Genomic DNA, 27,749 nt, shown 5'->3' on the forward strand with positions numbered 1-27,749 from the left:
GAGGTCAATAACCTCACTTCCGGTCATTTTGGAATAAAATATTTCATTACACCAAATAAAAATATGCATGTTCTGAACAATTTGGGCCTAATCTTAATTCTCTATGACAAGCCATTACCGAGATACGATAAGACCAGGTCAAAGGTCAAACTGCCAGAAACTGTAGTAGCGGCCATTTTTTGACAAAATTTTCTGTTAGAGCAAATAGGAATGTATATATTGTGAACTATTTGACACCAAAATCGATACTCTACGACAAGCGGTTACAAAGTTATAGACCAATTTAAAATGGCAGCCATTTTGGACGCCATCTTGGATTTCTCGGAGAGCACAAGGAGGATTTTTCAGGACTTTTAGTATGATGTTCCAATCATAGTTCTCGACCTTTCCTGAAAAAATTAGCTTGTTACCAGAAATTTCCGGGTCTGCCTATACTTATGAACTAATGCTCTTGGACTAAAGGTAAAGGAAACCTGTTTATGATGTTTTTAAAACGTTAACATTAAAGATTATACAGTATAACACAAATGGTTACAATAATGTTATTTTAACGTTTTTAAAACCCCATAAAAAGCGAAATATGTTTTACGAACTGATATTTTAGGTTTTTAAAACTCTACAAATTAACGTTTTTTAATACGAAAAATATCGTTTTTAAAACCAAAACAATACGTCAAAAAACGTTACTTTAACGTTATTTAAATATCATTATTTTGTTATATATACGTTTAAAATTTGTGCTTTAAACGTTTAAATAAAACGTTATTGCAACGTTTGCAAAACTCCACAAATTCACGTAATAAAAACGAAATATTATAACGTTTTTTAAACCAAAAAAATACGTTAAAATATAGTATTTTAACGTTATTTTATCTAGAAATATTACATTACAAATACGTTCAAAAAATGTTTTTAAAACGTTACAAAAATACGTTATTTCAACGTTTGCAAAACTCCACAAATTCACGTATTAAAAACGAAATCTTATAACGTTTTTTCAACCAAATAAATACGTTAAAAATATAGTATTTTAACGTTATTTTATCTAGAAATATTACGTTATAAATACGTTCAAAAAACGTTTTTAAAACGTTACAAAAATACGTTATTTCAACGTTTGCAAAACTCCACAAATTCACGTTTTGAAAACGTTTAATCAAAACGTTTCCAAAACCAAACCAGTACGTTTTTATAACGTTTTTTTAACATAAAATTGTTTGCTGGGAGGGCACACCCTAAAATATCGATTTTCAACGAATCACTGATAACAAAGCCTGTACTAATTCATGTGTTTAACTAGCGTGATAACAGAGACACTTAGCTTCGTTATCTTTGTTTCTTAGTAGTTCAACTCAGGAATTCTAGCAACGTATCGGTTTCTATTCTAGTCAGTCTTTTTCTAGCCTAGAATAATGCCTTGAAATGTATCTATTAATTTCTATTTTAGGGAACACCATAAAATATCGATTTTCAAGGAAAAACTGATAGCAAAGCCTGTACTAATTCACATATTTCACTAGCGTGACAACAGAGTACAACACTTATCTTTGTTTTTTTTAGTAGTTCAATTCAGGAATTCCAGGAATTCTTCAATTTGTTTCAATTAAGGTTATTGTTTGTGTTTTGTGTAGTCTAACTTGGGTCATTGAGGGAATAGAAATATCAATTATCTAAACTTGTCAATGCATTAACTTCATTAATCATTTCATATTCCCTAAGTTTCTCAATGAATTCATTTATCTTCTCTCCTTCTGTGAGATGGCCTTCCATTTCTAATCTTAGAATTAAAGAATACGGATCAGTTACTTCATCAATGCCATAAAATTGTCCAATGGTTGTCATGTTTTCAAAGCCTACCTTTTTACAAAATTGTAACAATTTTCTCCGATGATCTGAAAAGGTTTCGATTCGAACATCTTCAAATTTTGGTACATTCCATTTTGGCTTAATAACGCTTTCAACACCACCCATCCCACACAATTTAATCAATTGGATTAGAACACGTATGTCTGTACATTTGATTAATCCAGGAGGGATAAGCAAGCTAATTAAATCATGTGTTGTCACCGCCTCCTGGATATCGACAAGTGTAATTTCACAATGGAAGTCGCTGATCACCATTTTCATCTTGTTTAAACATTTTCCTCGGCTCTGTTTGTCACACCATCTAGATACTGCTGTTAACAATTCCTTGAAGTCCAGTGATGATAATTCTACAACAAAGTATAGATTGCTATATTACCAATCAGTCTTAAGTTTGATATTTCTCCATTTTTATGGTGACAACTAATATTTTTAGTGATAAGTGGTAGAAATAACATAAATATTACATTTTAAAATGTAAAAAATAGTTTATAATCTTAAGAACTCATGATTTTAGAAGCATTTAAAAGTGTAAGCTATTTTTAAAAAAAAATTTTTTCTCAGAAATTGTGCAGAAGAAATTCTAAAATTCGCTATAGCTATTACTTTTATGATGAAATTTCCTACGCGCAATTTCATAAATTTCAAGATTGAAGTATACTTCATATCAAAGTTCATATATAAAAATGACAATCACCATAATAATTTTCACTTATGTTTGCGCTTCAAAAATCAGAAATGTACATATAAAAATTGTAATCAATTTTCATGTTTCCTTTAAAGATGTACTGTCTCCCTGAAAAAATAGTTTTTTACATTTTTTTTAAATATACCATTTTAATGTCACATAGTAGTTATTCTCTGCCGTCACCGTAAATTGCTGTGACGTCACAAGTGCACGGCAAAATCTACCTCATGAGTTTTCACGCAAAGCGTGAACATTTCTAGTAGACACACTTTTTAAATAAATCGTAAAAAAATAAATGTTGAATTTTTATCTTTTAAAATCTTTATTAAACTTTGTTTAATGAGGGTGACGGACGGTGCTTTATATAAAAAACAACTGTCCCTGAAGGTTTCAAGATGAGGAATAGTACCAATGAAGTATCCTTTTGTAGAACTATTGTTTCTTTTGCCTATCCGGATATTGAAGTGAAAACTCATCAGGTAGATTTTGCCATGCACTTGTGACATCACAACAATTGACGGCGACGGCTGTATGGCAACCGCGACGGAATTGTAAATCTCGCGATTGTTCTAAAATTATATGTACATGCCTAATACGTTGTGAAATTGGCTGCCAGCCAATTGGTTTTTGGGTGAAATTAACCGTTGATTTTGTCTTTTTTTAAGTGAAATTATTTTTTGGGTTTTATTTTTTATACGGAAGTGATTAACTTGATTAAAACTACAAAAATCAAAGTCTGATTTGATTAATTTTCATGTTCTTAGGGGACAATACATCTTTATTTTTCATTAACTCTAAATTTAAAATAATGTTGAAATCATCAAATTTGTAGATTATCCTACTTGGAACTCGATGTGACACAACCCTTGTAAGTCCTTTATTGAGCTTGTCAAGTCACTTGGCTATTTGTAATTTCAAACACGCGTTAAATTTTTCAAACATATGATGTTAACTTTTCAAAAATTACTAAAACTAAAAAATAACGAAAAATGGGTGTAGAGTCTAGGTCCACTGTGCGTTACGGTGTATATATTCTGCCTACGAGGCAGTTATAACTATTTAAATATTCAATATTGTAGCTTTTATCGATATATTTTTACTGAATTTATCTACATTTAAAATTTTTTTATCATGCCTTTGTTGCTTATATTGATTGACAGGGGCGGATCCAGGATTTTTTGAAAGGGGGGGGGGGCGCAACTTTAGAGAGTCCGCACCAACTGAGCCCCACCATGGTTGGGGCTGAGTTGAGCCGATTTTGAAAATGTAACACCTCTAGATGGTCGGAAATGGCACTCTCACGTTAAATAAATGTATTAAAAATTGATATTTTAAATATGAAAACTGAGGTACTAGCCTATTAAAGAGTGACATTTTCCCAATAGGCTTATTTTGAGTAAAAGCGTCACAACAGGGCGTTTCGCGCAAGTCAGCGTTTGCACGTACATGGCGGAAAAAGGTGCCTGTCCAGGGCCGTCGACAGAACATGTTATTAAATGACGCCCCAGATGGCCGAAAAAATGGTACTCTCGCACATAAAATTGATAATAAATGGCACCTCTAATTTGCAGGAAAAGACACTCATATGTAGCATGCTACCAATGAGCAAAACGATCATACTCTTCCCTCCAATAAACACACGTGACTAATTACAGGACGATATAACATTTTGTTGCCGATTTCATTCACTCAGTATTTAGTTTTGATTGCGTTGCGTTCAAGTTCAATTTGAACGTACATCTAGGGGAAGCCCCGAAAAAAAGTGCAAATTTAATGCTTATTATAGATCAATATTTATTTACATCAATTTGTTGAAGAAATCAAATATATAAATATAATAGGTATTGATACAGTGGGTGGCCTGGGAAAAAAAATCGGTTGCTAATGTATACTACCACAGTACACAGTTACCACAGTTAGTGTACTATATTATTATTATCCTCTATAATGATGATCTGTAGGTAACCACGCCGTGCCAATTTTGACGTATATACACTTTTATTTATGCTTGCTGACTGCCAGCGATATAAACAATGGGTAGGCCTACGCGGTTGTATGGCGGTGTCCTTTGTACGAATCGTTCGTGCCCCGAGTATAGGTACGATACACGCGTCAATATCATGTTACATCCAGGGACCAAAATGCGTTTCAGGTGAAAATAGGCTATTCATTTCGCAACTCTTAGAAATTTACAGACAGCAACGGCAATGGAGACCTCTAATAAAAAGTAAATTAGCACGGTGCTGAATGTGTTTTAACCAAAAGTGAAAGTACTTTACTCTTTTTTACGCTTTTTTCCCCATTTTTTTTCCCTTATGGTACGATAAGTGTTTTTTTTCTCCAGATTTATAGGGGGGGGGGGGGCGTGCGGATCCGCCACTGATTGATATTACAAAAACAGATGTATTTACCTTTTGGTAGTAGATTTTCACCAAACAATCTACGGTAAAGTTCCATATTCATGTTTTTGTGTCCACAAGGTAACACATCCTGATCAAATTTGCGAATATAATGCATGTGAGCATTTTGAATGTTTGGACTACATGCACAAGGAATATACATCATTACTTCAAGACCTCGTGCTCCACTCTGACTGAACACTTTCAATTTGTCTTGAAGGAAACACAGCACCTGAAAATATAATAGTAATAGTATAAAAAATTATTTTGACAATAGTGACATTTGGTTAAAAGTATTAGTGAAATACTTTAGTTTATATTTGAGACAGATTAAAATCAACTTTGTTTAAATATTTTAAAACAGAAATACCAATCAATGTCAGATTAATTCTGAGCACAAAGGTTAATTTAATTTTCTGCAACAACATAAAATGCCTACCTGCTGACAGATAGAAGGTAGTGGCTTGCTGTCTTCTTCTTGGCATTTTGGAGAATTTAAACTCCTTGTTCTAACGATTGTTGTCTGCAATATAGTAAATGATAGTTTTGCACAATGTATAGATTTTCTTTTAAGTCTAGTTGGTTATTTACTTTTGAGAGTCTGATAATGATACAAATCCATAAAACAAACAATATTGTTGTGTTGTATAAAAACCTTTAAAAACAGATTCCAATTCACATGTGTTCTTTTATACAGGAGATAAGCAAAATTTAAAAGCATGGCATTAAATCTTTCTTTGACTCCTAAAGTGTTAATTATCAATAAGATTTACCTGTAACATACGGCAGTGTTTGATGGTAGCCACATATAGAATGACTAGATGATCACCATCAATATTCAATTCTACATGTTCGTAGTATAATGTAGGTGAATAACCTTCCATTAGGAATTTCTCAATGAAATTGGTTGCAGCACGTTGAAAGAGATCATCTGGAAGATAGCTACCAAAATCATGAAAGAGTGAAACTGCATGGTTTTCTTCAAATTTAGGTGGTTGTGAGGCGTGTGGTTTTAGACGTGAAAGAACGTAAAAAGTTCGTTCATCATTCTATAAAAAAAAAACATATAGTTTAGCTGAGATAGTAAAATAAAATATTAACATTAAATAAAACATTCTTAGCTTCAATATCTATACCTTTGTACTTTTTTTTTCACACAATAGACCAAACTTTTGCATGAGATGCACAAAGCCATTAAAAGTCTTGTCAGAATCATAGAAGTTTTTCCACAGATGTCTCAACAAACTCCCCTGCAGAATACCAGTTTCCAAATTGTCCCAAGCGTTTGCCATAACTGACTGATTTAAAAAGAAAAAAAAATTATATAGGAGCCTAGATAGAAATAATGCTCTGTAGTAGGAGTAAGAAAGACCAATAGATAAATGTTGTTTTGTTGTTATTGTTAACAATACCTCATATTGACCAAAGAGCAAATAAAAGGTGTTAGGCCTACAACTGTCCAATATGTCTGTGTATATACGGTACGGCTGATAGATAAAACTTATTTCCGGAATACATTCCTACAAACTGATTGTCTTTATATATTATAATCATTTTGAAGACTAGTTCCTTAATGTATATGTATGTGCTAGTTAAATAGGCCTACTGAATTGTTGATGCCAGATAATTATGTTTTTTTTTGTACCTAACCTGAAGCTCTGGATCTTTAACAGTGATGAATGTTTTTGACATGTCAACTAGTTTCATCAAATCTATAACTATTATATTTCTTAGTGCCTCGTCATCTGGGTAGTAGAGGATCACGCCAATGTCATGTAAATACTCAAGCAGAACTTTGTGACCTTTTGTTACTTTACAGTCATTCAATAATTCAACGATCTAAAAATAGATTTTGATAAAAAGATGATAATCTTAAATTAAGTTAAATGGTTATAATAATTATAAGATCTGTATACCATTCTTAAAACCAGATGAAAACAATACTGTATTTTCATTGTTTTGGTTATATGTTTTTGTATGTATAGCAATATGTATAGCAACATAAAAAACCAAGAAGTTTCATTTTTTTTTACAATAAAAAATAGTCTAAAATTGATATCTAAAACGTGGGTGTACAGTGGAGAAAATCATATCAAACAAGTATGGTAGTACAGTACCAGTATACACATTAAAAAAAATGTTGACTAACCTCAGAGGTTGGTAAATAAATGCGAATCTGTTTTAAGCTTTGGATTTCCTGCTGTACTTGCAGCCATTTTATTGGCAAAGTGCGGATCATTTTCTTTGACAAATCTAGTATTTTTTTCATGATGTTAAAACCATTGCTCTGTGCAAATGGTACACTGTTTTCAATGGTAAAGATAGTTGAACACACCAAAGCCCTATATGGTTTGCCTTTTAAAGCTTGCAGGATTTTGTCTTTTATTTCCTCAATCTAAAATGAAGTGAATTGTACATTTTGTTTTCAGAGAGTTTTAACTATGTAGGCCTATCGATCTAACACTTAATCTATAAAAATAAAGCTGTAGTAAATGTTTACAGTGAAAGTTTTTTTTTGACTATCAGAATTAAATTGTTCTATTTATTTATTTACTCACACTCTTGTGTAATACAAGACCAGCCAATTCTGGCTTATGAGTAAATATATAAAATAACAATAATAAATAGACACAGATAAAAAAGAAACATCAAATTGCTGAATACTGTTAACAGATCTTTCACTTCACCTGGCGTTCCCTTACTGCTTTGTTTCCTTTAAGGCTATTTAAATGTGTACCTATCAGTAATATAGGAGGTGAAAGCTGACCATCTATTATCTTTGCATCAGGTCTACTGTTTGTGTATATAGACTGAATCCAAGAAAGAATGAACTCCAGATTTGTCATTCGATGTGGATATGTTTCACCCTAAATTCAAAAATACAATAGTAACATCTTAATCTCTTGCAAGTTATTCATTGGTCAACTATTCTAATGTAGTAACACAGTGTTTTTAGTTTAATCTGCGTATAAACTTTTACCACATATCTTTGTGGTAGTAGACAATCACACATTTAAAGCTTAGTAGCAAGTTCACCAGACGTGTCCAAGAGAGGTAGTCAAACACATTTTTCAAGAAATGAAATTAATAAAATAGTAGTTTGTTTTTAATGAATTATATCATTGAGAATTCTTATAAGCCAATAGTATAAATACAGTATTGTGACCAAATTATAATTTAAAACAAACTTATTATGATGCTTACAGTTGTTGGATCCAACACCTTTGCTGGGACATCAAGATCATCACAAAGATTGAATACTACACAAATAACAGCATTAGATACCATGAAGATCTATGAGATCAATAAAACAGTGACATTCAATGAATGGTAAATATATCAAAATGCTTGATTATCAATTACATTTAAATTTTGAAAGTACATTAATTTAATGGCTTCCAGAAATATTACTTTAATTGAAAATATGTCTACATTAATTTGTTTGTCTATTAGAGGAAAACCTGTACACCTAGAACATAGCCCTTTTCTTATAGAACTGTTTACCGGGAATATGTGGGGGAATATACATGACGGTCTGATTTTCTATCAGAATAGGTCATGCAGGCATCGGGTAAAATATCTAATATATACAATACATTACTTAAGTCTGATCATCGGCTATTAACAACATCATTAAAAAGAACTCCTGAAAACAAAGCTGCTAGACAGAAAAAACACACAACAATAAAAGAGGTGAAAGAAACGAGACAAGTCTGCACTAAGTCCGCTCAGTGCAGAAACAATGTAATACAATCAGTGACGGATGATCTATAGTAAACGAGGATACAAGAAAGATCAACAGATGAACAACATGAGGTTATTATTGAGTGTTTCAATAAGGCAAAATAATTAATCCCCAGAAAGAAACCAGACAGGCAAGCATCACCCTGGGACGATGACCCTAATCTACAATTTATAAAATCACAATGTAAACTACGGAAATATTGGACAATCAAAGATGACCCTAGCCTACAAAATCTACAAAAAGAGATAAAGAAAAGAGTTAAGACCCTAAAAAACATTGTCCTGCACTAGCAAGCACAAACAATTTAAAAGGCAAAATTAAGTAGAAACTAGAATTTAATTCGTCACTTTGACGAATTATAGGTGATCATTTTTATAAATTTATTGACATTAATATTTTTTAAACATGCACGTATGTTAACATACAATCGGAAAATGTTGATGTATGCCATCCTATTATACGCTTATAGTGCTTAGTTGTGCCAGGGAAGAGTTACTCTTCCCTGGTTGTGCCTATTATATGCCATATACATTATGTACAGTATATACTGTATATCTATATAGAGTGTAGCATTGGTGAAACTACGGACACACATCATGTTCTAAGTTTTTGGCACTGATGACATTATCAAAATAAACTTGTGGATACCAATATCGAAAGATAATGAATTGAGCAATAAAATATAACAATTAGAAGACAATTTGGCACGTAGAAGTGCGGTGCGCGCTCTTTAAAATGTGTATAACTTTGACGAAAGAGATGAAAAAAATACTTTTTAACTTCAACTGGCCATATGATAACTTCATAACATTCGATAGGCTTAATTTTTATATGCATTCATATCTACATTTCACATGCTATCATAATAAGTTATAAACATCAAGGTCAACTTTAATTCAGAAGAACTGTAAGGTATTCAACTATACGTTGTAGGTGAAATTACGTAACCACCGTTATTCAAATTTTAAGACGTGATGACGTCATCAAAATGAAAATATTGGCAACTCATGAGTAACATAATTGGTTGAGGTAGAATATATTAAAAATTTAAAAAAAATCGAGCACAGATAAGCGACTTGCGCTCTGTTGAATATGGTGGTCTATGACAAAGTGGGAAAAAACCCTATTTTAAAAATTCATGTGGCCAAATGATGACGTCATACCATTTTGTACGTCTAATGTGTATATACATTTATATCTACAACTCATTAACTTCCATAATAAGTTAAAAAAAAATGGGGGTCATCTTCCATTCTGAAGAGTTATATTCATTTTAAAAAGGCCTTATTTTTTACCATTTTTAGCACTTTGGTACAATTAATGTGCGCATTTTGTCATTATTAACGTGCTCATATAGCGTTATTTCAAGTCGGAATGGACTCAAATTTGGTGAATGTATTAAGGAAGATGAGTAGAATGCAATTTGTACAAAACAATTTTATTTTTTACGCTTCCTATGTACGCACGCGCAAAACGTATTTTTGCGCAGTAATTTTTTGAAACACGCAAATGGCCTAATTCATGCTCTAAATTGATCAAAACCTAATTTTGAGCGTTTTAAATTTTTAACGCGCGATTTCACGCGCATGACCGTACGTGCATGTGTGTTTTTATTTGCTAATATTTTTACCCTTGACCTGAAGTTTACGTTTAGTGAATTTCATTAATATGTGATGATGAATTATGGAGATATGATTGATAATGTGATTTCGCAAAATGGCGTATAAATTACGTCACGGATGAGTGATCACGCTGAAAAGCTTATTATGGCTAAGTTAAAGTATTTAAAAGACATTGTGAAATTTTGGTAATCATTGACATTAAACTTTTTGAGATATTTGTTACACAAAAAGTGTACAGAAAGAATAAAAAGAAAAAAAATAATAAAGATTTTATACAATAACAATAGGTGATCATTTTATTCTAAATGATCACCTAATTACTAGTGAACTGTGGAAGCTAAGAAACACTGTATGATGGTTAAAAGGAAGCCAAAACCAATAGTATGTACTCACAGTCTACACTTGAAGAGCTGGCTGAAATAGCAAACCAACTGGTCTACATTAACCATGTTACAGAATGAACAGTTGCACATTAAAGATGACATTCCATCCAAGAATGAAATACAAACGACCATCATATGTATGAAGCATAGAAAGACAACACTTGACATAGAACCCTAAGCATTCTAGTGTGTTACAGAAGAATGCATGCAAATCCTATTTGAATACTTCAAGAACATATGGTCTACCAGCATAACACTGGTTGACCAATGGTGACTATCAAAGATATTTCCCATATGGAAGAATAAAGGAAACCAATGTGATCCAACCAAATATAGAGTAATCTCCATCTGGTCTACCCTTTTGCTTCCACGCCTGTGAGAAAATATTTGTTTAATAAAAAGTAATCACTTTACCCGCTGCATCACATGATAAATTGGTTGTCCTCCGAAATCCCAGATTTTCATCACAAACTTGTTGCTATTTGTCTTGTAGTCAATTCCTTCTTTCCGAAACTCAATCTCTATTAATTCTTCGATTTTTGAAGGAATCTTTGTCTGATGTTTTTGTTGCTCTTGCCCTCTAGCAGCCTGGCCTGAACAAAAATATTCAATAGGACTTAGTTGAGCTGACATTAGGACAAATTAATTTTGTTTTATACTGATAATTACTAAAGTATATACATTATTATTTAACATTATACATTCCTACTTTTTTGCTTACCCTCATCCATCTTACTTCTATTATAGTTGATTTTTCTGCATTTTCTGTTGACTGTTCTTCTATTTTTTCGTCTTTCACATTTTTCACATGAGCATTTTCATAATTATTAATTAATATAGAAAAGTGCATTTTTAGACAAGATCCCAACGGAATAACATGTTGTCTGATGATTTCAGGTTCCAAATTAGCTTCCCTAATGATTCTACTCGACTTTTCGTTCCCTGCTCGACAAGAAGAGTTGTCGATATAGTGCCTTTGCAATTTCCAAGTATCTTGAAAGCACTCCTCGTCAATTAGTGAGGATGGAATTTAGTGCATGATGTTTTAAGATATTCGTCCTTCATTGAATTTGTTTTGAGGATTTTTGTATAATATTTATTTTGTTTAATAATAATATACAAATATAGTTTCAAGTTAAAGCTAACAAACAAAGTTAAAAAACAAAATTAGAAATAGGCAAAGTTTATCAAACATTGTTAAAGACAATAACTGTTCTAAAATATAATCTTTTTTTTAATTAATCCACCTTTTCCATCTTAAATCGAATATAAAATTCCAGGCCACATTTTTACTTACCCTCATCCATTTTGCTTTCTTCTGTTTTAGTTGATTGTGCTGGATTTTCTTTCTCCACATGTTTCACCAGTGTTTTTTGGGGAGCATGTTCATTGCCAGAAGCCTGTTTTGCTGATGCTGTTGCAACCTCTTCTTGTAGCATACTATTCTTGTTATCAGAAGCATTTCCTGTTGAAGCTGTTTCACGTTTTTCTTCTACCACATCATCATCATCATCATCATCATCAGAACCATTTTGCTTTTCTTTCAGTTTTTTTGCCACATTTCTAGCAACTGCTTTCTCATACATTTCAGAAGCTTCAGCTTTAAAAAATAAAAATTGATTTTGTATTATTATTCAACAAGGAAGAAACACGCATATCTATGGTAATTACAGAATAAATCTAGTTCTGTGTTGTACCAAAAATAATTTAGGTAAAAAGAAGCAAGGTAAGAATGGTGTCAATTTATTTCAAATTTGTTTGAATTGAAACAGTAATCAAGAAATAGTATGTAAAACAAATTATTACAGTATATAAATAACCTCCATAAAACGTGACAATATAACTTCATAATCAGATTAAAGAACATATATAATAAGTAAGAGTCTTAACAATATTAAGTTTCTATAAGTACTTGGAATTACATCCAGCACAAACACATTTTTAAACAGGATAACATGGAATAAGTCTGTGACAAAGTCTTTGATGCTAAGTGGGTTAGTAATTTAGTATTTTGCATCTTTGTTTTGGTTTAATTTTCATGTTACTTTCTGTTTCTTTCCATATTGTTTCATCAGCATCATCTTGAGTGAACACTGTTTTTGTTGTTGCTATGGCATCAGTTATTTCATGCTTTGATTTAAAACTACAGAAAAAAAATGAATATTTATTCAATTATTATTTCACTTCAATAGCCATACAATACAGTATATATAAACCCATCTTAATCATTCAATTTGATTCAAGTCAGCCTTTTGGGATTATATTAATTAGTGTATTTATAAAATAAAATCAATATACAAAGAGTAATATTTTTCAGTTGGCTCATAAAGTATGTTTTTGTGTCATCAGTTAATTAAAAGTAAATTCCCATAAATTCATAATGATAAAATGCCTAAAATTGAGAAGAATATGTTTAAATGCATATTAAAACTAAAATTTACACATAGATTATGTCCCGAGACTCAAGATAGAGTTTCAACTCAAAACCCTCTCATTATACTTTAATAGTAGTGATATTTGGGGGAAAACGAATATTTGTTGGTGTTTTTTTTAAATGTTTATCATTCAGAGCATTGTGGTCTTGGTGTATGGTTTTTTTTCTGTGGTCATTTAATAAATTGTTTTAAACAACATTGATACCACAATTTTCTTACCTTTTCCTTAGTAATGAATTAATAGTAGAAGTTTTTCCTACTCCCTCAAGACCTACAAAAATAACTCTGCCTTGTTTAACTTCAGTTTTCCCTTCTTCCAGGGCTTCATTGTATGCTCTAACTACTTCTGGTCCTCGAGCCCATATCTCAATTGGAATGGAATCTTTAAAAAATAAGGATTTAATAGTAGTTTTACAAAAAAGTCATTATGTACAGTAGTTATTATTAATTATGCATTCACATTGGACACTTAATTATACCTCTCACTTTTTAAAATTTATAATCCTTGTTAATTTTCTTTTAGAATGATTTTATAATGCACAATTTGTATAGGTTATTTCATTAAAATAACCGATACATTTTATTTTGTAAATAACAGTTGATAATAATATAAACTAGATTTGAACTCGTCACTATGGACGAGTTAGGTTATCCGCAGCGCAAACGCCACATGCACGTCATACGTTAGAATATTGCGCACAGAAAAACGATTACATGCCATTGAAAAAATGTTAGTGTTCTCTCTATGTTGTGTCACGTCTAAGTATACAGTATACACTATATGTTATGACGTCATCGTATGGCCACATGAATGTAAAATATAGGATTTTTGTCTCTTTCGTTATTGCTCATCACATTCAATAGAGCGCATCTCGCTTATCCGTACTCTAATTTTCCCCGAGATTTTAATATTGTCTAGGTCAATCAACTATCTTTCGCATGAGTTAAAAATATTTTAATTTATAATGTCATCATGCCTAAAAATTGTAATTACGTGGGTCATTAATTTCATCTTTACAGTAAATTTTAATCTCTTATAGCTCGTAAGAATAAAATGTGATAATCACGATTAAAACGTTTTCTGGAAGCTTGGATTGTAGATACAAATGTATATGAACATTTTGCCAATCTGATGTTGTGACATCATCATATGGCCACTTGACTTAAAAAAGTTGTATTTTCATCTTTTGCGTCATAGTTCATTACATACACAAAATAACAGAATTATTATAAAGAAAGTATGACGTGCATGTGGTGTTTGTTGTGCGGATAACTACCTCGTCAAAGTGACGAGTTTCATGTCTAGTGTTTATTCTTCTTTCTTTCTCAGATTTTGTGCACGCTGTTTCTCTGCAATGTGTTAACATAACATGTTGTAACTTTGTAAACATTTAGACATTTTACTAAAGTTCTGCAGCCAAGCTTTTTGACGATGTCAGCCGCGTAGCGTAAGTTACGCACAATTTTCTGAAAATCTTATATTGGTTATAACTTCAAAACAAATTTTTTAACGAAGTTTTTAGCTACGTTTTCTTCACATCAAGGGTTAACTTTTTGGATATTTAACAAATTTTGTAACATTAGAAAGTGTGCGCGTAAACAGCGTTTGAAATTTAAAAATGCTTCAAATCAATTTCTGATTAAATTAGCGTACGTTTCCCACCAGATGCGCACATTTTTACGCGCGCACGGCGCAGGGAACACATATGAGCATTTCTTTTGCACAGTTCATCAGAATGCAAGGTTACCCCTATTTCTTATTTTATTTTCTTACAGTGTATGAATCATAGGTCTGATTTATTCTAGTGTTGAATGTTAAAACGTGTTTGATGGCTACATTATTTGCATATTAAATATAATTTTTGAAATTTTTATCATCAAACAAACAATAACATTTTCAAAGAGCAAAACAATAGACATAACGTTTATCTTTTTTCTCCACATGTTAAATATATAAAACTTGAAAGTATGCACTTTCATAATATGTCACTGTTTAAAATTTGTGAAGATTTCATCATAGTAAAAATTATGATTTAGTTCGGTATGTAATAATCAACTTGCATCGAGGGGTTCACGACATACCGAATTAACGAGTAATCTTTCTTTGGATTGCCTTCAGCAGGTGCTCATATGACTCGATGTGTAGTGCAACTGACTTTGGTATCAGAGGTACCGGGATCGAATCCCCGATCGAATCCCATCACGGGAAAACAATTAAATAGAAGTATTTATTTGGTTATTACACTGAAAGGGCAGTATGGCCAGTTAAATAAAAAAAGTCGTATTTTCAACTTTTGCATCATAATTCATTACATTTAAAAGAGCGCGCATCAATATGTTTGAAACCGTCAACATGTTAAAAATTGCAATAAATAGCGGGTCACATAATTTCACCTATTCTACACTGTATGTGATATGGATACAGATTATACTGTGTATACTATATGACACAAAATAACAGAATTCAGCAATAACAACATACCATATTCTTCAGTTCATGTCATAATGCCATAATCTTTTTCTGTGTGCAATATTCCAACGTATGACGTGCACGTGGCGTTTGTCGTGCGGATAACTAACTCGTCAAAGTGACGAGTTTCATGTCTAGTTCCAAAATGGAACTATAAAACCCAGATCATCAAATGGATCGTTCCATTATTAATAGAGGGTAGCTTGTTTGAAATACTACAGTATTATACGTTTTCTTACTAATAATAATAATTATTGTAACTTGTAGTAGCAGCCTACAACTTAAATCATAAAGAAATACAGTAGACACCTTTTAAAATGTAGGCTTAGCATTTATGCCTAGCCTAGCTAAGCAAACTCAACTCAAGGCTCAACGTCACCGTGTGGGCGCTATCGCGATGTAATCGCGATGCTACATCGCGATGTATCGCGAAGAGTAGGCCTGGCCCTATTAGGCTAGAAGTGGTCAACTCGTACCCAAAATAATTCATACCTATTTCCAACTTGGCTAACTCGTACCTCAACCAACTCGTACCCACACCAACTCGAGATTATACGACAATATCTATGGAACGCCCATAGTGCCGTTGGTGGGGAAACAATGACGCGACAGCAGCATAATACAGTAATATCGATTTCATTGTGTATTTACCTCTTTGCTTTTTGTTTTTACACAGGAAAACAACACGGACAAACTTAACACGGACAAACTACAAATGTTGCAATTAATAATCACTATACAGTGAATTTGAAATAAAAATACCAATTACATATTTGAGGGCTATTTATTTTATTATAATTATATACAAGAATAAACGAGGAGTTACGTAAATGATACTAAGGTTTATGATAAATATAATGTGTCGGGGTAAATGATACTACAGTAAAGTTTAAGATAAATAATATATATATATATATATATATACAGCAAAATGTAATTTGTCTAAGTGATAAGAAACGTTAGTGATATAATAAACGTCATAGGCCTATATAGTAACTTTATTCAAAAACTGAAAAGTAACTCTTAATTTCTGACAAGTCTTGTAATCCATGCATTAATATGTAACATTCCTTAATCAAAAATAAATATATAAATATAAGAAACGAATTTAAATTATTACTTAGGCCTATACTTATTTAATGTGTACAAATAATTTTGTATGTCTAAAGAAAGGAATTAGAAAGAATTACGCAAGTGATAATAAAACTTTAATGATATAAACGTTATTGATTGTAAACGAATTAGTACGTAGACCTATAATATATAATGTTTCTTGGTAAAACAAAAAAGAATTGAAGAATTACTAAAGTTATAATAAACGTTAATGAGAGTAAGGTTTAAGATAGATATAAGAAACGAATGGTAACGTAGGCATATACGTATATATTTAATGTGCTGGATTTCGAATGTAAATGTGTAGGCCTAAGAAACTAAGAATTATTAAAGTGATAATAATGTAGTTCGAAAATGTTTAATAAAATAAATTAAATTAATAGTTTGTTTTTCGTCTTTGTTTAAGAGCGCATTGTGCAAATAAAATCAAGGCGCTAAAAAAAAACAATACACAGATTCCTCAAAGACGATCCGTTTCGGTGTCGGTAAGCCTTTTCGGAGATAAAACAATGCAGCTCTTGTTAATAGAAAGTGGCGTACGCGTGCCTTTGCGTGTACATTTTAACCGCGATTACAACTATAAAATGAACGAAAAATATTAGTAAAACACCACTTTTAATTTGTTGATCTATCGAACAACATGAACGAATGCTTAGAATGTCATCAACTTGTAACTCAACGCCAAGAGGCAATATTTTGCGAAGAATGCGAACGCTGGCAGCACAGGACGTGTGGTACGGGAATATCCCAGGAGGAATACCGTCGAGGTATTGAGAATGGATACCTGGATTGGTCCTGTGGTGATTGTATGTTGCCCGGCAAAAATGAACATGCGCACGATGTTTTTGCGGAGAATTTGGGAAATAAACTTATTCAAAGGTGTCTCATGTTATATTGTATATTAATTCGGATTTATATTAAGTAGCATAGATAATTAAGATACACTCAAGTCAATCGTCTTCGAAGTTGTAATGTGTTTGTAGCCTGATAATATTACATTACATGGTAAAACAATTAACGTATGTCATTTGATGAAATACGATTAATCACTAGAATTGATAAAAGCAATACAGTAGTCTTTATTTAAAGACCAAAATACATTATACGCATATAAGCGTATGAAATAGTTTTAAAAAAAAGAAATGAAAAACACTTCGGAAATAACAATATTCTTGCTTAAAATTCTATTGTATGGAACAATTATTCATACCTGGCGATGTAATATCTATGTCGGGCAATGGTCCACCTAAAACAAAGTTAGAATATATGTGTAAATAAAAGTACATGAAGCAAAATGCGAACATTTAGAAGACAGTGTAAAAACCTCAGACCTCACTTACAACATACTGGTGTAACATGGGCTTTAAGTGCAGCGTTGGAACCAGTTATTCCGTGTGACATCATAGAGGCATCGCCCATCTCCAACAAAATGTACACTAAAAATGTTTTTGTTTAAAATGGCTGATTTTTGTATTTTTTTATATTGATTTGTTTCTTGTAAAGCGGGCTATAGGCCTAAATGCGTTTTGTTATTGTTATTATTAAAACAATAATTAAACATATCTAAAACTTTATTTCTTAAATAATCCCAATTTGATTCTATTAATAATGTTAAAGAATATAATGTGATTATAAGTAAAAATCTATAATCTGTTTTGATGAGTATCGAGTCAAGAAACTTGTATTAATAATAATCATTGGCTGAGAATTTACTTATATTGTTATTTATTTTACTTTAAAAAATTAAACAAGTAAAAACAAGACAATGTTTCAAGATTAGTTGTCAGTTGATTTACACTTGATTACAGCCTACCTGTTAGCCTACTTTGCTATAAACTCACCTTTCAATATGTCAATTATCTCGGCTTTTTGACCTGCCCTTAATTCGTTGTCATATTTCTCACACGCGTTTTCATTGTACAAATCTATTACAGATTTACCATACTGTGCAAATTAAAAATAAATATGTTATGTAAAAAAATACATTGTATGATTACATTATTAATCAAAATAGGAATCGATTCATACTGATACACATCTTCTAATGCATTTAAAAAAAACAGAAGACCACGTCCTGTAATAATGTCTGCACGCTTTGTTACATTTTGTAATTTGGTATATAAATATAAATTTCAATCCATTACAAACAATTTCTAATATTTTAAATTAGGGCCTATTGTTATTGTTTTACATTCGCAACTTATTTATATTAATTATCAAATTAAATATAACAAAAAATGTATGCACAATTTAACAAAAATATTTTTTTTAAAATAAATACTATTACGTAAAACATCAAACCAACCTTATCTTCTTTTAAAACGTAAGATTTACCAAAACATTTCTTCATTAGATACACAATGATGGCTCTGTGTTCGTTGTACGTGAGATCTTCTGAGACACATACATGCAGAAGTGTGCGTTTATCCTAGTAAAATATATATTATATTTCAATTATTAAAATAAGTAACTTCATCACAGGAATAGCACACAATGACGTCAGATATTTGTTCTCGATTTCCTCCGGTTGTGAACGTGGTGGATTTTCAAGTGTGGATAGATCTTTTTATGGATATTTATATTCATAATTGTTACCTGATTATTGGTAATGGACCCCATTATCTGTCTACACAATGTACATGGCGACTTATGCCTGATATAGAGTACCTGATTGAGAAGACGCGTGTTGCTCTTTAACTGACATAGCGATTGCAACTAACTAACAGTAATCACTAACGTAACACAAACAATCACTAACGTAACAAAAATCAACCCCTAATGTAACAATCCATTAACCGCTTACGCAATTACGGTTTAACGTAACAAAACTGTATTAACCACTAACGTAACCAAATTTAACCACTAAAAGTTATTATTAAACTGTTCGTTAAATAATGGTGTTAAATTTAATTAAATTAAAACGTTTGTTTTCTGTCCTTCAAAACCTTTAGACATAAGGGTCTTAATTTTAAACTTGAAATTTTAATTCCAATTTTAAAACTTCGGCCTATTTTGAATCGTCCGTCCGGCTATCAATATTGTAACCGTAAGACCGTAACACACTATTTTTACGGACAGTCAGACAGGTAATCGTAGATTATATAATCATAATATCAATACATTTTAGGAAATAAATCCAACTTTCATTTCGAAAGTAACAACTTTATATGTCCTACAGTTTGTTAAAAATGAGAATTTACTGATGACGAAGACGAGTCAGTTTGGTATTACCTTCACCTTCACTAAGACAATTTTTAAAGGAAATCAGGCTAAATTGTTTTATGTCCAAAATATTTATACTACTGTTGTTACGTTAGTGGTTAAGGTTACGTTAGTGGTTGATTGTTACGTTAGTGGGTAATAATTATTATATTAGTGGTTGATTGTTACGTTAGTGGGTGATACAGGACCTAGATGGTTAAAGTTTGCACAATACACAACCACACAGTATTATTTGTATTTTGTGTGTACTAATAAAAGTGGTAATGATAACACGTGCGATTAATCGTAATCGAGCAAAGTTGTGAGCAAACAGTAAAGTAGAATAATGTAAAACGGAGTCCATCACAAAATAAAAAGTTATTACAGATGATAACGAATGATTACGAAAACAGGAAGCTCGAAAACAGCGACGAGAGACCCGAAACCCAGGGTCTCTGTTTTCGAGATTTGTTGAAAACATAGACCCCAACACAATCTTCTGAATATTAGGCTATATAAGGTTTTCGATATTTCCCGAATACAAAGACCCAGACTCAAAACGTATCAATACTATGTTATAGGGGTATGTTGAACCCACAAATTACTCACAGTACATACATTACATTTTATATTCAATCTAATGAAGTTTTTGAAGTACCGATAATAGGACTTTATACCGACGACATTGTTAATTGGTTCATTTCTTTACCTTTTTTAAATGGTGGTACATATTTAGATCGAGAAAACTATAAAGAAAGTATATATACCCATTATGTAGAATTAGCGTTAAATAATGACGGAAGAAACAACTTTTAATTCATTCGGTCTTTGTTATAAAGGAAGAGGCAGACAGAGTTAATAGAAAGAGAATCAATGAAACGCGCGTTTTTTAAGGCGAATTCAAATGGCTTTTCCTACTCTACAAATGACATTAATGCAGTGATTGTGTAAATATGAAATAGCTATATCAACAGCAATACACCTTGCTATTCATATTACGTCACAACAATTAAAAATATAGTCCAACATCGATACAGGCGTTCTTATGGTAAATGTTTCTTAGAAATAATATCGCATTATAGTCGATGTCTTCAGTCGTTTTTCATACTTTCATACAGTACGATGAAGTTTGCTGATTTTATGACACGGTAGCGATACTGTATCATTATTAATGCATTTGATATGTTCTGAAGCACGCAGGCATTAGGCTTGTATTTAGACACTGAGTTTTACAACTTATTTTTTGTTAACCTTAATGAAACATGAGTCTTTTCAAGCTTCTGTTATATTCGTTGCAATAAACCGGCGCAATATGTATTCTCACTTCGTACATGCTATTTTTTTTTTTTATTTATTTTTTATTCAACTTCTCACTAATACTGTTAGTGAAGGATCTGGACCAACAGGTGGTAAACACCTCTAAAAACGGTACAGTCCCAATTGCACAGTGGCTGTGTGTTATAGGTTATTAGACCGGCTTCAGATTGAGCTAGGTGTCACCCGGAAATGACATATATGACACAATGGGGTTCTTACATGTGTATGAACAGAAGGTTTTGTTTTTTGTGTCTTGTTTGTTTCTCTTAATTTCCACTCTTATTCAATTATCCATTTTATTTGCATAGGCATACCCAGCACAAGATTTCCTCATCTTCTTGGGATTATGCCTTCCTCCATAGCCAATTTTCTTAAATTCACTTTTCTTTTGTTTATCCAACAAACATCTATTTCGTTTTTAATATAGGCCTACCTTACCATTTTTGTTTATTATTTTGTATTGTTTTGCTATGGAGGAAAATAAATGTCTTTTGAAATGAAATGAAATGAAAAGGTTACAGGAAAACGCACATCTTGGGGTGGATTGAGGTGATAATTTAAAATGGCCGCCAAAATAGCCAAATGTTAACAAATATATTGTAGCAATAAGCATTGCCTTAAAACAGAAATGAGACTTTTAAATATGATCCCTCTGTGAACTATAATAAAGCATATGTATATGCTATAGGCCTACCATGTTTAAAGTTTGGTACAGTGACCACCAATTAAGCAAAATTAAATCGAAGTGGTTTATAATGACATTTATGACACACTAAATATTACCGTATTGTGTAAATAACTTACGTGGTTCAAATGATTTACGTCTGCTCCAACTTTGATGAGATACATACATGTACGCACGTGACCAAAAGCAGCAGCACACATAAGAGGTGTTTCCCCGTCCTGAAAAAAAAGTTAATAATACTTCATAGAAAATGGTTGCTGGTATGAGAAGATACTGGGAGTACTGTACATTTATAAAATACATGTACACACGATTCACAGATAATTACCATAATAAGCACAGTTTTAATCTTTTATGTTATACTCTGTTTTCTGGTTTTGCTAACGTGTACCGGGAATAGTGGAGATGTAAATAATTAAACTAAGTATTTAAAATGTAAAATTGCTTAAGATTCATTAGAGCAAAGGTTTCTTATGTTTGAATGAAAATATATTTAGCTAACTTATAATGATGGATACATTTAGTTATAAACATAAGCTAAATATAATAAGTAAGTTATCAGAGATAGTTATTGCTTCAGGTTGACAAACCTTCTATCACTTAAACTATTAAAATTATGAACAAATACAACACCGTAATTTTTATTACAATACCTTTTCCGTTCCAAGTTTTGTTTTCGTTGCAAAAATAAAGATTTTATTGTTATTTGTATCATAATATAATCAAGAAGTGACAAATACCAAACAATGCAAATCACCAGTGGCCGTTTCCGAAAAAAGGAATACGTTTTAAACGGCTTGCAACATGGGCCAATGCATCCCGGGTCTCAATGGTGATACAGTACATGCAGATAGCGCGCAACCTATTCAAACCTAACAGCAACTCAACAACTCGGCTACCATTCGGCTATATCGGGGTTTTACCTGATTTCAAATGTATATATCATGGCTATAATCAGTTCTCCTGATATAAGCCTAATGTAATGTTTACCTAATTTCTGATATTTAAAATGTTAGGCCTATATTCATTTTACCATTTCCTTCGCAATATACTACGATGATGTTTAATATAATTGATTTGATCGTTGTTTTGCAGTATACTTTTATGTGACAAAAAATGTGACGTGCCCATATATGGACATGATGATGTCATATCACTACTATATTTGGGTACATCACACTCGTTTTGTTAAACTAATTTGATAGTGTAGACAGAGCTTTAAACTTAACGCGTAGCCATGAAAAAATGAAGGCATGTATGTCGCCGCAAACGGCAAACATTGGAGGGGAGCAAAAACTCGAAAGTCACAAATAAAAGGGATTATGCCTACATTACGGAAATCACTTTTATACCGCGGACGGTTGAAAATCAGAAATTTTGTTTTAAAACCCTTTATAATATATTCCTAAGAAATATGGAACAATATCGTAATAGTGAACAATAATGTTACATCTGAGATAAATAAGGTAGGTATCGAAGGCGGAGATCTTTACAAAAGTGTGTCCATTGTGCTCGCCTATGTCAGAATTAAGAACACTTTTTTATATAAAGGCACGCTAATATTGACCTCATGGAGCACATTTAGCTCGTAGTATCATGAACGTGCACATATAGCGCCTCGCGGTGGTAAGCCGCGTCCAACATTTTAGTGAATCACGTAACATTGCAGTAATAATCATTCATTCATAAATGTTAAGATAATATAATTAAATTAAACAAGTTAAGGTGTGTCGATGACTACTCCAATATTCTTTACAGGTAATTTCAAGTATTTCTTAGAATCAGACTTAATCTTACAGGCAAAAAGCCGACCCTTAATGAACATACAGTAAATTCAATTACCGGGTTTAAAATGTAAATTTTGAATAATTCTTAAAATGAACTTTGACCTTGCATCTACGAGAAAAACATCAACAGTTATACCTTACTTTAGCGCAAAACCGAAAGAACGAATGATTATTTATACACACTAGAGGGTGAGCTCTCTTCGCGTGCTCCCCTTCAGGAAGTGTAGATGATGGTTCTCGGAATGATAATGACTCGGGTAAAAAGATTTTAGAAGGACGTTATGGTTTGGACGGTTATCATTATTGAAATGCTTGATATTCGTAAAACTCAATTACTGACAAAAGGTCTTATCATCAATTCTCCCTATGTAATGTTATATACTATTCCCCACAATATACTCCGATGCTTTGTGAATATATTTAATTTGATCTTTATTAATTTGCAGTATAATTTTTATTTTGATAACTACTATACCACACGCGCGGTCTGAAAATAAACAAAAAAACTAACATTGCTATCGCCACCAACGGCCAACTTAGAAACTAGGAAGTTGCAAGGTGACTCACCGTGAACCCGAAAGCGAAATTTGGGCGGCACGAGGTGATGGTGATGGAACCGCAGTAAAAAAGTTGATTGTATTTATACAGGGTGTGTAGAAAGCGACGACCTCGAATTGGACGACTCCAACGACCCGGGCGACCTCGAATTGGACGACCTAGAATTGGACGACCCATAACACGAAACCGACGACCCTTATAGCCTAGCCTAGCCTAGGCCCAAGTGTGGTATAACATCCCGAAGCCGAACATAGCCAAAGATCTTTAAACCATACCTTATATTATAATACTCGCAAGCAAACAATTGATTGAAAAAATACAGAAATATCGCCATTTGATACTGAATGTGTCGATACGAACAAACGAACAGATATGGAACGCCAAGAGTGCATCATTAAAACTGCATTCGACTCGATTAGCACACGAAATATCATAAACATGGCAAACCAGGTCAAAACGGCCCGTTTTTCAGCGGCGGCGTTGGCGTTCCATATCTGTTCGTTTGTTCGTGTCGACACATTCAGTATCAAATGGCGATATTTCTGTATTTTTTCAATCAATTGCTTGCTTGCGATTATTATATAAGGTATGGTTTAAAGATCTTTGGCTATGTTCGGCTTCGGGATGTTATACCACACTTAGGCCTAGGCTAGGCTAGGCTGTAGGGGTCGTCGGTTTCGTGTTATGGGTCGTCCAATTCTAGGTCGTCCAATTCGAGGTCGCCCGGGTCGTTGGGGTCGTCCAATTCGAGGTCGTCGCTTTCTACACACCCTATTTATACAGTATAAGAACCACACTAAATAAATACAGTAAGACATTCAGCGATCGGAAACTCTAGCTCTGATTTAGTATCGCCTAAGGGATCTATCTAGACTTATTTTTTCGAATAAATGTACGTACCTAGCAGATACACATGTCTTGTGTCGTATAACAAATAAGTACTGTAATAGTTACTGAAGTTACTATTACAGCCTCGTCAATGAAAACACAAATATGTATATGTTTATTCACTTAGTTATGAAAACGCATACTATAAAGTTTCCTTTGTCTGTGCAATGATGTAATCAAGCTGTTTACATGAGTAATTTAGAGCCAAATTGTAGTTGGACAAAAGAAACTACGAAGCATGTTTATGTTACGTTGTGTGCCGTTATGTTTTCACCATTGACAGCCATTGGAGTGGAGCTGTATCATGGAGGTTGGTATTTAATCCCAAGGTCCGCGGTTCAATCCTGACTTTGTGCCATATATGGTTATTACTCTTCCAACTGCACCCCCTAAGCCTCAAATGAGGTTTAGTTTAACTGCATGATGCATAATTATATACTCTTCGATAATCATTTGATTTCATAACTTTTTATATGATATTGTATGAGTAGGCCTAACAAAGTTAATTGTGTATTCTTGTTTATGTACCCATCAGTAGGCATAATTCACTGGTTGACCTAGTTTAGTTCTTATAAGCCTAATTACACTCCCAGTTCGATGAACCTTCATTTATCGGTCGTGGATCTAAAATTATCCGAAAGCCACTCTTAGTGTTGATTAGAGTTTAATGTTCTGTATACAACACCCGGCACTATTTTCTAGTCTAAGCATTTGCCGAAATAATGCGCCCTCTAGTTACCGAGAAATTTGAAGCTTCAAAATACAGATTGGAATTTTCCATTCATCGCAAATCAATACATTTGTATAAACATATATTAAATCTATCAAAATAGTGTTTTGTTAAGAAAATCGGCCTGTCTTCAACTTTATGATGCTGTACTAGAGCTGTTCAACTGGTTTTAAGCTAATAAAAACAATTATCGTAAGTTTGTTAAACTTACATTGTCTGGAAGATCCAATTTATCACCTGCCTTGAGCAAAACAGTGCAAACATCTGTGTGGCCGTTTTGAGCAGCCAAATTTAAAGGTGTCGATCGATGCTGAAAGATTAAAAACATTAATGTTATAATATTTTTCACTCTACAACATATTTATATCGTACTGAAATCAATTCGATGTGATCAATTAAAAATAACTTATGGATTTAAATAATGCTACATTGCTACAATTAAAAAACGATTTTTAAGATGATGTATTGTTACGTATACATTTATTTTGCTTCTATAATATTTTTTTTATTTTTTTAGTCATCACTTCATCCGGTAGTGCTAAGTAGTCTGAATGTGAATTATAATACAGTGGTGTTTGCGTTTGAACAAGCAGTTAATTACGACTGAATGCGTATCCAGGCTCCAAAATGTGTTCAGGTAACACATTTTGACTGCTAAATTCTTACTATTGGTTTAATTTTGTCGTTAAATCAAATGGATATCTCGGTTCATATCCTTTTATTGTATATATAATTTACATAAAATACATAGCGTTGCTCTGTACGACACAAAACAATAACAAAAACCGACACACCCTAACATTCTGTTCTCTAAAGGCAGATGGTAAACACTATTACGGAATCTATTTGTAAATAAATCTCAAGACTATTTGGTTACCAATACATTTATTGAGCAATACTATAGGTCGATATTACATAGTTTTAATACGCAAATTTCGCTTAGTATTACAGTGTAACACCGTGGTTTAAAAATAATTGTTTATTATAAAACATAGACCTTTGCAAAAAACACTATTATTAATGAAAAAGAACATAATTAAAATATATTGATATAAAGTTTGCAGTACACCACGTATATTTAGTTCTAAAAACAACTGTTGGGTTTCTCGACGTTTCGATTAAAGCATATTGATTGAAACGTTCAGAATTAATATACGTAGTGCACCGCAAACGTTACATCAATATTTATTTTCGCCATGCAAGCCTTCAAAAATTAAAATATACATTGGAATTAGCTGTACGTGCGTGCAAATAAAACATCTAAATGAATATGTATTTACAAAAAGCTCAACTTATGTTTTAGAGAATTGTTTTTTTTTTTCAGACCACAGTAAGTGGTTGGTTTGTGTAACTTCACATTAACGATATTGAAACATTATAAAGTTAATAAGTACGTCACCTTAACATAGACCTTTGCCATATACGATGATTTAAAATTCAGAGTTTTAATATTACAGTATTAGCCTACTACAGTTGAACTTCGTCAGCGGCCACCTATCGAAAGCGGCCACCATCCGTATGCGGCTGCGGCCACTTTTTATTTACTAAAAATTAGATTGTTTGTATGTTAAATTAATCCCCGTAAGTGGCTACCCAATCAATTTATATTGACCTTTGACAACAAATATACAATTTTGGTACTTATTATTGTGCTTTATATATTAGTATTAGCTTTATTTCGAAGCGATTTAAAAAATATTCCTGTGTTTTTTAGATGCGATGAAAACTATACAGATTTTTACCGACCGATTTGTCTGAAAATCATAAATAATACAAAACCACCTGATCATAAACAATAAAATACAATTAACTGGAGAAGATAGAGGCCCGTTGCGTTAAAAACTCCGAAAAATATCGTGCACAGC

The 27,749-nt window shown here is 32.3% G+C and overlaps 2 protein-coding genes across 2 annotated transcripts in view; both read right to left on the minus strand.

The window, feature by feature from the left end:
• LOC144842707 (ankyrin repeat and SOCS box protein 11-like) overlaps nucleotides 1-27,749 on the minus strand; it is a 372,919-nt gene that overhangs the window by 269,311 nt on the left and 75,859 nt on the right. The gene's annotated exons all lie outside the window — the stretch shown is intronic.
• On the minus strand, nucleotides 1,623-26,530 carry LOC144842359 (uncharacterized). The gene is made up of 19 exons (XM_078698812.1): nucleotides 26,486-26,530; nucleotides 26,096-26,194; nucleotides 22,041-22,139; nucleotides 19,024-19,146; nucleotides 18,560-18,662; nucleotides 17,929-17,964; nucleotides 13,355-13,517; nucleotides 12,746-12,843; nucleotides 11,998-12,300; nucleotides 11,115-11,293; nucleotides 8,155-8,244; nucleotides 7,638-7,817; nucleotides 7,100-7,345; nucleotides 6,601-6,789; nucleotides 6,087-6,248; nucleotides 5,724-5,999; nucleotides 5,390-5,473; nucleotides 4,963-5,182; nucleotides 1,623-2,213 (listed from the first exon to the last, which is right to left on the minus strand). Exons 1-19 carry the CDS (start codon nucleotides 26,528-26,530, stop codon nucleotides 1,663-1,665), a joined length of 3,246 nt encoding a protein of 1,081 aa, XP_078554938.1. The 3' UTR covers nucleotides 1,623-1,662.

The sequence above is a fragment of the Antedon bifida genome, chromosome 5 (genome assembly GCF_963402885.1).
Source record: "Antedon bifida chromosome 5, ecAntBifi1.1, whole genome shotgun sequence".
In the NCBI taxonomy this organism is placed as follows: Eukaryota; Metazoa; Echinodermata; class Crinoidea; order Comatulida; family Antedonidae; genus Antedon; species Antedon bifida.